General features: G+C 40.3%; 2 protein-coding genes across 2 annotated transcripts in view; one reads left to right on the forward strand and one right to left on the reverse strand.

Annotated features, from left to right (window-relative positions):
- Window positions 1–5624: 5624 nt before the first annotated feature.
- Window positions 5625–10633, reverse strand: ccl44 (chemokine (C-C motif) ligand 44). The gene is made up of 5 exons (XM_088348797.1): window positions 10469–10633; window positions 8784–8913; window positions 8249–8396; window positions 7095–7160; window positions 5625–7006 (listed from the first exon to the last, which is right to left on the reverse strand). Exons 1-4 carry the CDS (start codon window positions 10530–10532, stop codon window positions 7125–7127), a joined length of 378 nt encoding a protein of 125 aa, XP_088204923.1. The 5' UTR covers window positions 10533–10633; the 3' UTR covers window positions 5625–7006; window positions 7095–7124.
- LOC148354729 (serine/threonine-protein kinase NIM1) overlaps window positions 6760–13182 on the forward strand; it is a 38434-nt gene continuing 32011 nt past the window's right edge. The window contains exons 1-3 of the mRNA XM_088348796.1: window positions 6760–7040; window positions 11629–11797; window positions 12708–12774. The gene's annotated coding sequence lies outside the window, so the exon portion shown is untranslated. The remainder of the gene's footprint in view (window positions 7041–11628; window positions 11798–12707; window positions 12775–13182) is intronic.

The raw sequence follows: 13182 nt of genomic DNA on the forward strand, positions 1-13182 counted from the left end.
ACAGCTTATCATGTATGTGAACTTGGCTAAGTCCCATGATTCAGGCACCTTTGACTTTTATTTCCACTATTACTTTTTCCAGTCACTCATGTTAGCCACTCATTGTTGGCTATGGCCTGCAGTTTGACATTATCTCCTTGTATCAGTCCTATATCACTCGCCTTTTACAGTTAATCATGTAAGCAAACGTTGCTGAGTCCTGTGATTCAGAAATCTGACTTTTTTCCTTCACTAGTCACTCATGTTAGCCACATAGATGCAGGCTATAGCTTGCTGCTAGTCACTTGATCATTTTTGCAGCTTCTGCTTTGTCCTCCAGTGTCACGCTTCACACAGGCTGTCACATTTATTATTTTCTCCTGTTAGCTGCTAATGTTTGCCACTACACAAGCGCTGACCAACTCCACCTATTCACTCTTTTCAGCTGCTCCCGGTTTATCCAGCTCGCTTGGCCTTTTGTTGCTCACGGAGATTAACACCAGCTTTCATATCTTGTCACAAGCTTAAATTCATCCTTGCTCTTCGAAATGTGGTATCCTGTCCTTCTGGTGTGTCTTAAAATGCACAAGCTTCAGTCCCATTCTAAGCTTCAATCACCTTTAGTGGGGAATTATTACACACTATCACTTTAATATTTATTTTATATAAGATCAACTATCTTATTGATAATGTGATGTTTTCCTCACTTATCTATGGGATAAGATTTTGCCAAGAAATATTTGTTTTTGTGAAATGTCTCTCTAGGTTTGTTAAGGTGCAGTAAGTTCATGCTTTATGCTTCACATTAGAACCGAATTATTTGAAAAGAAGTGATCACTATGTAACGTTTAAAGCGATATGGACTTGATTTTACTTACAGTATCATGAAGGGGGGCCAGGAATTGATGGGACAATGTGATGAAATAAAAGACTCCGGAATGACACGGTGAGGATTTTATTTGTGTTTGTAGTGACCCCTGGTGGAGGAAATTCTTTTGAAGTCAGTTTAACGCTTTTTATCCAGGTAAGTAATTTGTTTTGTTCCTGGCAATTATCTCATCTCATCTCTCATTAGGATTAGGGTTAGGGTCTCTGAAGAAAGAACATAGGGTTATGTTCCTGGCAATTAAGTTATCTATAATTATAAAGTCTTACAGTTTTTTTTCCCATGACAGTATTTTTTGTAGTTTTCAAATCAAAATTATGTTTGTACTGCTAATTTGTGTTTACAAGTTTTTAGATTTATTTTAAAAATAAACAACAGTATATAAATAATTTAAACCACCATAACCAAAACCATAAAAATGTAAGTTTTACTAACCAAGAATAGATTCAAAAGACATGTTTAGAAGCTCATTTTATCTTAAATTATCCATTCTTAAAATGTACACTCGGACGTCTGCATTCCTTTCAATAAGCTAGCTAGCTTTAGGTAGGATAGCTTTCATTACTGAATATTTACCATCTAATTCAAAATTGAAAATACAATTGTTAAAAGGTGAATACTTAGTAAAACTGACGTAACATCATTTTAAATATGTTTCACTATGATAGTTTCGTTTTTATACATTTTGTTCTAACGGCTAGCCCTAGTCGTTAGCAGCTAACATCAATCGTAACGCAGTGATGAATTATTTAATCAAAAGTAAGATATTATTGATCCCAATTTCTTATTGACAAGGATTTGTCAATATTTATGACATTATAAACGGTTTAGGTGTAATGTTTATACCTAACGCTAAACGCTTGCTAATAACGCTATTAGCTTGTTAACGATGTAAAAACGTATATGCACTTTTTTATTGTGTAACCTGTACTTATTGCAAGGTAATATTTTATACCCACTTTCTTCTATTAGTTCCATTCCAAACACATTTGTTTGTTCATGACAGAGATTTATGAAAGACATAAGATAGATAGATAGATAGATAGATAGATAGATAGATAGATAGATAGATAGATAGATAGATAGATAGATAGATAGATAGATAGATAGATAGATAGATAGATAGATAGATAGATAGATAGGTAGGTAGGTAGGTAGGTAGGTAGGTAGGTAGGTAGGTAGGTAGGTAGGTAGGTAGGTAGGTAGGTAGGTAGGTAGGTAGGTAGGTAGGTAGGTAGGTAGGTAGGTAGGTAGGTAGGTAGGTAGGTAGGTAGGTAGGTAGGTAGGTAGGTAGGTAGGTAGGTAGGTAGGTAGGTAGGTAGGTAGGTAGGTAGGTAGGTAGGTAGGTAGGTAGGTAGGTAGGTAGGTAGGTAGGTAGGTAGGTAGGTAGGTAGGTAGGTAGGTAGGTAGGTAGGTAGGTAGGTAGGTAGGTAGGTAGGTAGGTAGGTAGGTAGGTAGGTAGGTAGGTAGGTAGGTAGGTAGGTAGGTAGGTAGGTAGGTAGGTAGGTAGGTAGGTAGGTAGGTAGGTAGGTAGGTAGGTAGGTAGGTAGGTAGGTAGGTAGGTAGGTAGGTAGGTAGGTAGGTAGGTAGGTAGGTAGGTAGGTAGGTAGGTAGGTAGGTAGGTAGGTAGGTAGGTAGGTAGGTAGGTAGGTAGGTAGGTAGGTAGGTAGGTAGGTAGGTAGGTAGGTAGGTAGGTAGGTAGGTAGGTAGGTAGGTAGGTAGGTAGGTAGGTAGGTAGGTAGGTAGGTAGGTAGGTAGGTAGGTAGGTAGGTAGGTAGGTAGGTAGGTAGGTAGGTAGGTAGGTAGGTAGGTAGGTAGGTAGGTAGGTAGGTAGGTAGGTAGGTAGGTAGGTAGGTAGGTAGGTAGGTAGGTAGGTAGGTAGGTAGGTAGGTAGGTAGGTAGGTAGGTAGGTAGGTAGGTAGGTAGGTAGGTAGGTAGGTAGGTAGGTAGGTAGGTAGGTAGGTAGGTAGGTAGGTAGGTAGGTAGGTAGGTAGGTAGGTAGGTAGGTAGGTAGGTAGGTAGGTAGGTAGGTAGGTAGGTAGGTAGGTAGGTAGGTAGGTAGGTAGGTAGGTAGGTAGGTAGGTAGGTAGGTAGGTAGGTAGGTAGGTAGGTAGGTAGGTAGGTAGGTAGGTAGGTAGGTAGGTAGGTAGGTAGGTAGGTAGGTAGGTAGGTAGGTAGGTAGGTAGGTAGGTAGGTAGGTAGGTAGGTAGGTAGGTAGGTAGGTAGGTAGGTAGGTAGGTAGGTAGGTAGGTAGGTAGGTAGGTAGGTAGGTAGGTAGGTAGGTAGGTAGGTAGGTAGGTAGGTAGGTAGGTAGGTAGGTAGGTAGGTAGGTAGGTAGGTAGGTAGGTAGGTAGGTAGGTAGGTAGGTAGGTAGGTAGGTAGGTAGGTAGGTAGGTAGGTAGGTAGGTAGGTAGGTAGGTAGGTAGGTAGGTAGGTAGGTAGGTAGGTAGGTAGGTAGGTAGGTAGGTAGGTAGGTAGGTAGGTAGGTAGGTAGGTAGGTAGGTAGGTAGGTAGGTAGGTAGGTAGGTAGGTAGGTAGGTAGGTAGGTAGGTAGGTAGGTAGGTAGGTAGGTAGGTAGGTAGGTAGGTAGGTAGGTAGGTAGGTAGGTAGGTAGGTAGGTAGGTAGGTAGGTAGGTAGGTAGGTAGGTAGGTAGGTAGGTAGGTAGGTAGGTAGGTAGGTAGGTAGGTAGGTAGGTAGGTAGGTAGGTAGGTAGGTAGGTAGGTAGGTAGGTAGGTAGGTAGGTAGGTAGGTAGGTAGGTAGGTAGGTAGGTAGGTAGGTAGGTAGGTAGGTAGGTAGGTAGGTAGGTAGGTAGGTAGGTAGGTAGGTAGGTAGGTAGGTAGGTAGGTAGGTAGGTAGGTAGGTAGGTAGGTAGGTAGGTAGGTAGGTAGGTAGGTAGGTAGGTAGGTAGGTAGGTAGGTAGGTAGGTAGGTAGGTAGGTAGGTAGGTAGGTAGGTAGGTAGGTAGGTAGGTAGGTAGGTAGGTAGGTAGGTAGGTAGGTAGGTAGGTAGGTAGGTAGGTAGGTAGGTAGGTAGGTAGGTAGGTAGGTAGGTAGGTAGGTAGGTAGGTAGGTAGGTAGGTAGGTAGGTAGGTAGGTAGGTAGGTAGGTAGGTAGGTAGGTAGGTAGGTAGGTAGGTAGGTAGGTAGGTAGGTAGGTAGGTAGGTAGGTAGGTAGGTAGGTAGGTAGGTAGGTAGGTAGGTAGGTAGGTAGGTAGGTAGGTAGGTAGGTAGGTAGGTAGGTAGGTAGGTAGGTAGGTAGGTAGGTAGGTAGGTAGGTAGGTAGGTAGGTAGGTAGGTAGGTAGGTAGGTAGGTAGGTAGGTAGGTAGGTAGGTAGGTAGGTAGGTAGGTAGGTAGGTAGGTAGGTAGGTAGGTAGGTAGGTAGGTAGGTAGGTAGGTAGGTAGGTAGGTAGGTAGGTAGGTAGGTAGGTAGGTAGGTAGGTAGGTAGGTAGGTAGGTAGGTAGGTAGGTAGGTAGGTAGGTAGGTAGGTAGGTAGGTAGGTAGGTAGGTAGGTAGGTAGGTAGGTAGGTAGGTAGGTAGGTAGGTAGGTAGGTAGGTAGGTAGGTAGGTAGGTAGGTAGGTAGGTAGGTAGGTAGGTAGGTAGGTAGGTAGGTAGGTAGGTAGGTAGGTAGGTAGGTAGGTAGGTAGGTAGGTAGGTAGGTAGGTAGGTAGGTAGGTAGGTAGGTAGGTAGGTAGGTAGGTAGGTAGGTAGGTAGGTAGGTAGGTAGGTAGGTAGGTAGGTAGGTAGGTAGGTAGGTAGGTAGGTAGGTAGGTAGGTAGGTAGGTAGGTAGGTAGGTAGGTAGGTAGGTAGGTAGGTAGGTAGGTAGGTAGGTAGGTAGGTAGGTAGGTAGGTAGGTAGGTAGGTACTTACTTTGTTCATCCCCGAAGGGAAATTCACATTTCCAGCAGCATCCCTGAGCTGAGAACAATCGAGAACAATCGAAAATAACACGGGAGCTGCTGGAGTGGCTGCCATTCGTGACGGCGCCGGAAGAAAAGATTCAATTTGAATCATGTACAAACAAACAAACAATTGAATCATGTACAAACAAACAAAATATTCATGTTTCAATAAGTGGAGTGTTAATAAAATGGGGGGAAAATAATTTCTGATACTGATATAACCAGGTAAAACTAATTTTAAGTTACCTGTCCAAATGAATGTTGTGCCATCTCACCTTTCCCACTCTCTCTCCTCTCACCTTTCCCACTCTCTCTCCTGCAGTTGACTTGCTGCTGCTCGCTCCTGAAACTAAGATAAGCTTCATACAGATATTTTTTTAATCAAGTTCACCCTAAATTGAGTTTTTTATCGAGGCACATCTCATAAATTTTAAATGAATCTAAATAACATTTGCCCCTTCCTTCCTACAAAAGTTTAATAAGTAATGCAATGAAACAACTAACTAACCCTAACCCAAAAATCTCTTTTTGTTTGTTTAGTGTGTATGGCTGACGCTAATAGCATACAATGCAACGCTACATTGAAAACGACATTTTATCTGCACCAGTTGCTTTTATTGTTTAAAATTGTAAAATAAGCTTTAGAGATACTTCGTGGACTAAATTTGATTCCAAATTGATATTTCACTGTTAACATCACACATCTTACACATTTTATTTGTATCTTTTTAAAGGAAGGCTGATAATATTTTGCCTACAAAAGAAAATGTAGATTTTTCATCATTAGATATAACGTAAGCTGAGATGTTAAAACGAGGGAAAAAATATAATACGTTTGCAATAAAACAACACCAAAAGACAGTTGTTTCCGGTTCTTTTATAAAATAGTTCACATAATGTTTCAACATACAGTGTATTCTTCTACAACACAATGATCGTGTGCTTCACACACAATCGAGCCCTCAAAGTTTAAACAGACTTGCCATGTAGTGAATGGAATAATAATGAAGAGTACTTTGGCATAGTTTCATGGCGGGACTATGTCGTGGTGATGGTGACCAACGCAGATACGATAAGTTTAAATAGCTGGTTCAAAACATCGACTCTACGGTTATGTTAACAGTCATTATAAAGAGCCGACAAATTGCTTCTCGAATTCTCGCTGTATGTAGGTTCCACGCTTTAATCATATAACAAGTCACAAACGGGCAGTCGAAGGCCTAAAGGGATTGTGAAACCCAGATTGTACAAAAAAGGTGCAATTGAGTTAAAAAAAAGCCTCCTATTTAAGTTGTGTACCCACAAAACCTGAACTAGTTACTTGGAGGAGTAATACATAGTAGACACTGGCATACAACAATCCTTTCTGAGGTGGAGATCGCAGGGTAAAATTACTGTATAGTGGGTGATAGAAACTGATGGCAGTCCCCTATCTCTGTATCCAACTCCACTGTACCAGCTCAAGTCACATCACTCCAAAGGTAGATACATTTTATTTTTTTTCCTGTGCATTTATGTATTTATCTGCGATTGGCTGGCAACCAGTTCAGGGTGTCCCCTGCCCACTGCCCGATGATTGCTGGGATGGGCTCCAGCACCCCCGCGACCCACCCTACTGAGGATAAGTGGTGCAGCTGATGAGATGAGATGAGATTTATGTATTTATTTACTGTGTTATATAGTCATATACATGTATATAACATATAAATAGTCCTTGATATATATGTTTTGTTGCTAATGTTGGATATACAATTTTAATGTTTTTTTCCTGGAGAACTAGGGGTTTAGAAATCTACTCACTAATTACCAAAGGTTTATATCCTCTGCTACAGGACAATTTCACCTAATGATCTCAACCTCAGAACGAATTAATGCCATATCCTGGGGTCTACTGCATCTTACTTCAGAACAATATTCAAAACACTTCTCATTTATACAATACATCTTTTCAAATCACAATGTTTTTTTCCACAGATTAGCCACCAAGGATGTAGATGGAGAAAGGGAAACACTTTTGGGGCAGACTCTGGCAAATAACAGTAAGAGCCATACTTCGATAAATCCTAGCTGCATATCTTACAATCTTCACTTTCGCAATCTGTCAAGCGTGTTTGATGTTTTGAATATGTAAAGCCGTTGGAATAGATATTGCTGCCCAGGTCTGGTCTACTGCAGAAAGATAGTTGTGATATAGAGACACAAGACGACCGGGTGACGAGCTGCTGACAGTTTACTTGGCCTGAATAGAAATGAAACGAGAAGAAACCTTTAAGGTAAGACTTTTGACACTCATCCATACATAAAAGGGAAACTATTGTTAAACATACCTACGACTATTATTTTTCTTCCGTTTTGTATCACTCCATATTGAGTAGCGCCCAGTTGTCCTTCTCCTGATGGGGAAAAAAAACAGAACATTAAAGGTGCGGTGTTTAGTTTCTGGTGTCTTTCAAAAGTTGCAAGTAGATATTTATTTTTTCTCTATCAAGTAGGTGTTAACAATATCCAGCCGAGTTCAAAAGCCTTTTTGTATTTTTTTTCCCTATCTGCTTTCATCTTAGTTTTTCCCACTGTGTTATGGCGACGGAGCGCATTACGCTAGAGGAAAAGAGACAGAGTGGATTGGGGAGGTGGGTGTGATTTTGTACTTGCACGCGCAACAAAAAGAGTTTAAGGCTGCAATGATGACTTTAGCCAGAAGATGGTGTTAGCAAAGAGAATATTTTGAAGTTACAGGCATCACGTTTAAAGAAAACAGGTCATATTTTTGCTTTCAAAAGACAGCTTCAAAATCATGAAGGTAACTTTAAAACGTGAGTGAGTGGTGCTTTATGACATTTTCAATTTAGTGTGGAATTAGATGGCTTGTCTTTACGTCTTTTTTCGCACTCTACGACATCAACTACAATTTATTTAGTGTGCCCTAAGACATGTAAAATTTAAATTTTGTGAGATACGTGTTTGTTATTAGTCGATATGATAGGCTGGTCTGCTTATGGTTTGTGTCAGTGCAAACACAGATAGGCTACTGGCTGAACTTCCTCCCACAATTCCTCTTCCTACAGTTAGTTCAGAATATCTTGCGCTTCGTAAAGACTTTGGGCTTCCGCAATACAATACGTTATTTGTAGTACTGTATTTATTCACTATGAGTCCCGAGGCTTGCAGTGATGCTTAAAGGAGAAGTGAGAATTGATAATCATGGAAGAATTACGAAGAAAGCACACGAATAACTACCTTCGCCAAGGAAATATGGCTTTAACAAATCGACGATCGACTATTAATGGAAAATTAGGTGATTAAAGCAAGGAAATCTTTTAAGGGCATGACAATTCTCAAAAGTGTAAGTTTTAAAATTAGTTAATTTTTTTATGTTCCTCTACCCCGCTATCCAGTCATTTCACTTTGCGATCCCCACCTCAGAATAAATTTATGACGCATCCCATGGGTGTATTGTAGTAGCGAAAGTGTCACGTCTGACCTCTGTCATGACAGGCAGGTTGTCATGAGGAAGCAGCCACATCGTCCGATGGGCCTTGGTTCGCTGTCTCTGCAGCAGCTTCCGCAGCAACCTCTTTACCTTGCGGTCTCTAGGGTCAGCACACTTAACTGCTTTTTTGGTGTAAAGACTGCCAAAAAAAGGAGAAAAGCAGAACATTACAGAGGATTCAAATCCCAAAAGCCTCATGATTCTTTGCAGGGAATTTTGAAAACTTGAATTCCATGCAAGTTTACGTTCCCTCTTTAGTTTGCATCCCCAGTATTGTTGTTGTTTCTGAACGTGGCTGCAATCTGCTGGCCCAGGACAGTATTTATTCACCGATGTCACTCTGGCATATTTCTTTTCTGACTTCCTGGCAATTAAACCCCGTAGACAACTACCACAACATAACCCAGGAACGATGACAGCAGCTCTGGCTTTAACCAGAGGCATATTTTCCAAGCTGTGTCTCTTTTTATGGTTTGTGTTAGGGCAAATACAGATTGCTCCAGGAGAGGATGGTTGGAATACTTGCATGATGGCTTGTATGCTGCAGTCAGGCCCCTCGGTCTGCACCTCAAACCGCAGCACGTCTTTAGTGCGCACCTTGCCGTGGGAATATAACATGCAGCACTGGACGTCCCGTTGCATCTGAACACCTTTGCCTGGAAATTTTAAGCCAGAAAAAAAGCAAGATCAGGTACATTGAAAAATTATCATACACAATGAATACAGGTGTCATCAAAATATAAAAATAAAATGTAATAGAATAGAATAGTCAAGTCAAGTCATGTTTATATGTATAGCCCCTGATCACAAGGTGTGTAAAAGGGCTGCACAGACCACAGATTATTGCAAACCACAGACTATTATTACACCATCCCCTGATCTAAAACCTACATGAGGGCAAGAAAAAACTCAAAAACCTCAGCTTGAAGAAAATGAAGAAACCTTGAGAAGGGACGAGGCTGCAATAGATGTTGCATCAACAAATGATACACAGATCTTGTCAACATAAAATATACGTCATTCATAAACTATAGAATATAAGTGTGTGTATGTGTTTTAAGCCTAGATTTAAACAGTTCCACTGAGGTTGCGGATCGAGTCTCAGAGGGCAGAGCATTCACAGCCAATAATTTTTCTTGGTAATGCTCGGAGACTGGCCTAAGTTAAAGGTCCACTCTTTTTTGAAATAACAGTGCTATAAAAATAGTGCAATAACATTTAGCATTATTCAACGTGACACTAGAGGTCCATAGCCTAGAATGAAGCTGAACTGTGTGGATTCGAAAAATGAAATATGGACTCCAGAAGGATACCATTTTGCAACATTCAGAAGCCTACTTTTGTATTTTTTGGCGTTACAAAAGTTGAGTTGTTGAGATGTTAATCTCCGCGAGTAACAGCAAAAGCTGGATACACCTTTAAGCGTCTGAAAAGAGTGAATGATTGGAGTTGGTCAGAAATGGTGTAAGTGATTTTGTTTTAGCGGTTTTTCGGATAAGATACTGAAAAGGCCAATAGATTATTTAATTCTTCAAGTGTTGGTACCTGAATCACGGAACTCATGACCAGCAGTAAAAGGCAAGACGCTGAAGGACTAAGCAGGGAGCGCTAACATTAACGTTAATGGCTAGTGGCGAGCCATAATCTGCAGCCAAATGGCTAATACGAGTGCCTAGAGAGAGAAATAATGATAATAAGATGCAGTCATTAATTGTTATTTTTGAGGGGGAACAAAGTACCTAAATTAATTCATTAATCAAAAAATAATCAACAAATTAATGTATTATTGAAATACTTGTTGTACTTACAATTGTCAAGAAGTTCAATTAAAATACTTAAGAATGTAATAGAGACACTAACTGAAATGTGAAACATTCGCAATTTGTGCAGGGGAAAGTGCAAACCACGTCCTGTCGCATGCACATTTGGACACGCTGGAAGTACAATGGTACTCCGCTGATCTGTGTATGTGGCATGACGGGGGGCTCGTTCAAAGCGAAATGTGCAAAGCAAACCAAAGTGTGATTGGGAATGCAATGTAGGACACGCATTACCATGCAATGATTCCACCATGACGATTGTCGGGCCCTTTCCTTTTTGTTTACATCCATCGCTGCACCTCCTGCCTTTCTCTACTCCCTCCCCCTTTCCCTTTTTTCAGATTCGCCATCGCTCTTTCACACACAAGCGCGCGTGCCCGTTGTTTCTTACCTTGCACGGATGCCAGGAGGAGAACAGTCAGGGAGATAACAGTCAACATCTGCAGCGCGAACATGATGAGGCTGACAGAGAGAGGGGATAATCTGGTGGCTCACCTCTCCCTCTGTGGCTGCTGCCTCTCTTAGATGACTCCCTCCCTCTTTTTATACACGCTCACTCGCTTCCACCACCTCTCTTTTTTTTTCAGTCTCGCTATCTTTCCCTCCCTCCATCTGTTTATTGGGTTTCCATCTTGCCATATTGTCACACGACACTCACCCGCTCCTCACCCGCCTTATCGGAAGATTAAAATCACTCTGCATTCTTTGGCCTAAAGTGCTTTTAGGATAATTTATATGACAGATTTTTGGTTCTTTCAAATAGTCTAGCTTTTATTGGGGCTGTCAAATGTCACAGCACGGCAGGTGAGTCCAAGTCCACTCTGTCAGGATCAGGATTTTGGTAAAGTTGTGTTCACTGCGGGCTCACAAAAACTATTCTTACAGCAGCGCTTACTCCGAGAATTTTGTGATGTGTCGGACAATAAATGTGTACAACATGCCGTTCCAACCAGAAAGGTAAAAACGTATAACGGATGAGTGCGAGTTTGGTTTGAAGGGTTGGGGCTACAATGTTAATAAATTTAAAAGAAGTAATTTTGCCACCTAAAGGACAGATATCCTTCTTAATTTTTTCAAAACCCTTAGGGTATTACATTAATCTGTTCTGAGGTGGGGCTTGCAAGGTGAAATATGATGAGATAGAAACCAATGATAATTAGCCAATGCGTTTAAAACCCTCAGTACCCCAGGTAAAAACATTAAAATTGTATATACAGTACATATGAAAATATTGAACATTTATTACAAAACTACTATTTATATGTAATATAAATGTATATGATCAAATAACGTCTTACATTAATATATATCTAAAACATTTTTTAATTTGACCTACTTTTGGTATGACGCGACTTGAGCTGGTACAGTGGAGTTAATGGGTGGATGAAGAGTAGGGGAGGCCATGGAAGATTAAAATTAAGGGTTACTTGCGAGGATTGTCAGGTCCTTAGAATATTTTCTTCTTTCCTCCTCTTTCTCAATAATTTTACTGATCATCAATTATCTCAAGCTATGTGTCCATAGTTATCACGTTTTTGCTTCTCCCTCTAGCATCACTTCAAGTCTTGGGACCCATCGCTCAAAAGGTTTTTATTGAACATTCTGAACTGAATGGAGAGAGGAGAAAGGAGCATCGTTGAAAGGAGTTCAGCCAATATAGCATATCAGCATTTTCATTATGCTGTGATGCAAACCAATAGCAGACCAGCATTTGAGAGATGTATGTGGCACGTTTTTCCACAGAGTCATATACACAAACACTGGAAAGTGTGAATGTTGTATATTTTTGTTGTTGTTGTATGGTAGGGAAAATGCCTTAAGGAGGGTCCGAAAAACATCGTATTCTGGATCTAACATGAAAATATCGTAAACTCGAGATGCCATAACCCGGGGATCTTCTCGATGTTACTTTTTTATACAAGCTTTCATGTCCTGCCACTGTTTAAATGTCATCCATGTTTACCCAACAAAATATAAAAAGTAGGCTTCCCAATTTGCAAAGGGGTATATCTTGGCCTTCAATGGTGTGTCTTCTTCGATTGCACACATTTTAGCTTCTAAATTACACTAATCTTAGTGCTGGATTATTACAAACCATAGATTTAAACATTTTTTATTATCATCTTTTGAACATTGAACAGGACAATGTTTATCCTATGTAGCACCCTTCAAAATAAAAGCTCAAGATTCATTTTATCACACACATAGGACGCTATTTGGCACCCAGAATTCGAAAGCATTTTGGCAAAAGTAGATGAAAACAAACAGAATCCTGGAAACAGGCGTACGGGTATTCCCAGCTTTTGTTTTGTCTTGCCTAAAAGGTTTGACTCACAGTGTAATTATCATATGTTTCTCCAGTTGAATGATTCACATATTTGGAAATTGTGGCCCTTGCATGTTTTTTCGACCTCACCCTGAAAAAGAAAATACAATGGAATCAACATTGACTCAGTTTCAAAACAACATCAGGGTGTGACCCTATTCTAGAAAAACAGTCCTTTTTTTTTCTTTTCTAAAAATGTGTAAACAAATTAGAGAAATAGCATTTTGGTTGTGCTGTCACAAAACTAGCGAGGCTTTACTATATTTTTACATTTATTCTTTTTATTTATTTTCGTTTCTCTTAGATTCCAAATAAAGAATCAGCATCAACAGGGATCTCAGAAGACGATGAAGATAATTAGACAGCAGAAGGTATGTGAATTGGTAACATTCATTCTAGTGATATGCGATAACTTTTTTTCCCCAAACGGTACCGAAAAAGTCCTGCTTTTGGAGACCAATACCGATAACTGCTCATTTTTCTTCAGTTGCGTCTTATTTTTTGTGTACAACGACAATAATATTATTCAGCCATGGGAAACATATCTGGAAAAAGTAGTCCTTGGCTAAAAAAAATATTACTCATTTTTATCAAGTGGCAGTACGTTAGTTGTAGACTAGGGATGTGTGTATGTTTATTGTGTAGTACAGAAAACTAACGATTGAGACACTAGTTTGTGGACTTGGTCGGGCATCAGTCATCAGTCTCAAGCAAATAACTGCCAATCAAAATGGTGTTCAAGCACAATCACGCGCGGGAGTGAGACTAAAAAGAAGATT

Source organism: Urocampus carinirostris, chromosome 12 (genome assembly GCF_059441175.1).
Source record: "Urocampus carinirostris isolate Australia breed hairy pipefish chromosome 12, RoL_Ucar_1.0, whole genome shotgun sequence".
NCBI classification, from domain to species: domain Eukaryota; kingdom Metazoa; phylum Chordata; class Actinopteri; order Syngnathiformes; family Syngnathidae; genus Urocampus; species Urocampus carinirostris.

Coding starts and splice junctions, on each gene's coding strand:
- ccl44 (XM_088348797.1), bottom strand. CDS start 10,532: ATGTTCGCGCTGCAGATGTTGACTGTTATCTCCCTGACTGTTCTCCTC. Junction 8,397..8,783: donor TGCAGCATACAAGCCATCAT/GCAAGTATTCCA, acceptor TTTTTTTGGCAG/TCTTTACACCAAAAAAGCAG. Junction 7,161..8,248: donor ACCTGCCTGTCATGACAGAG/GTCAGACGTGAC, acceptor TTTCCCCATCAG/GAGAAGGACAACTGGGCGCT.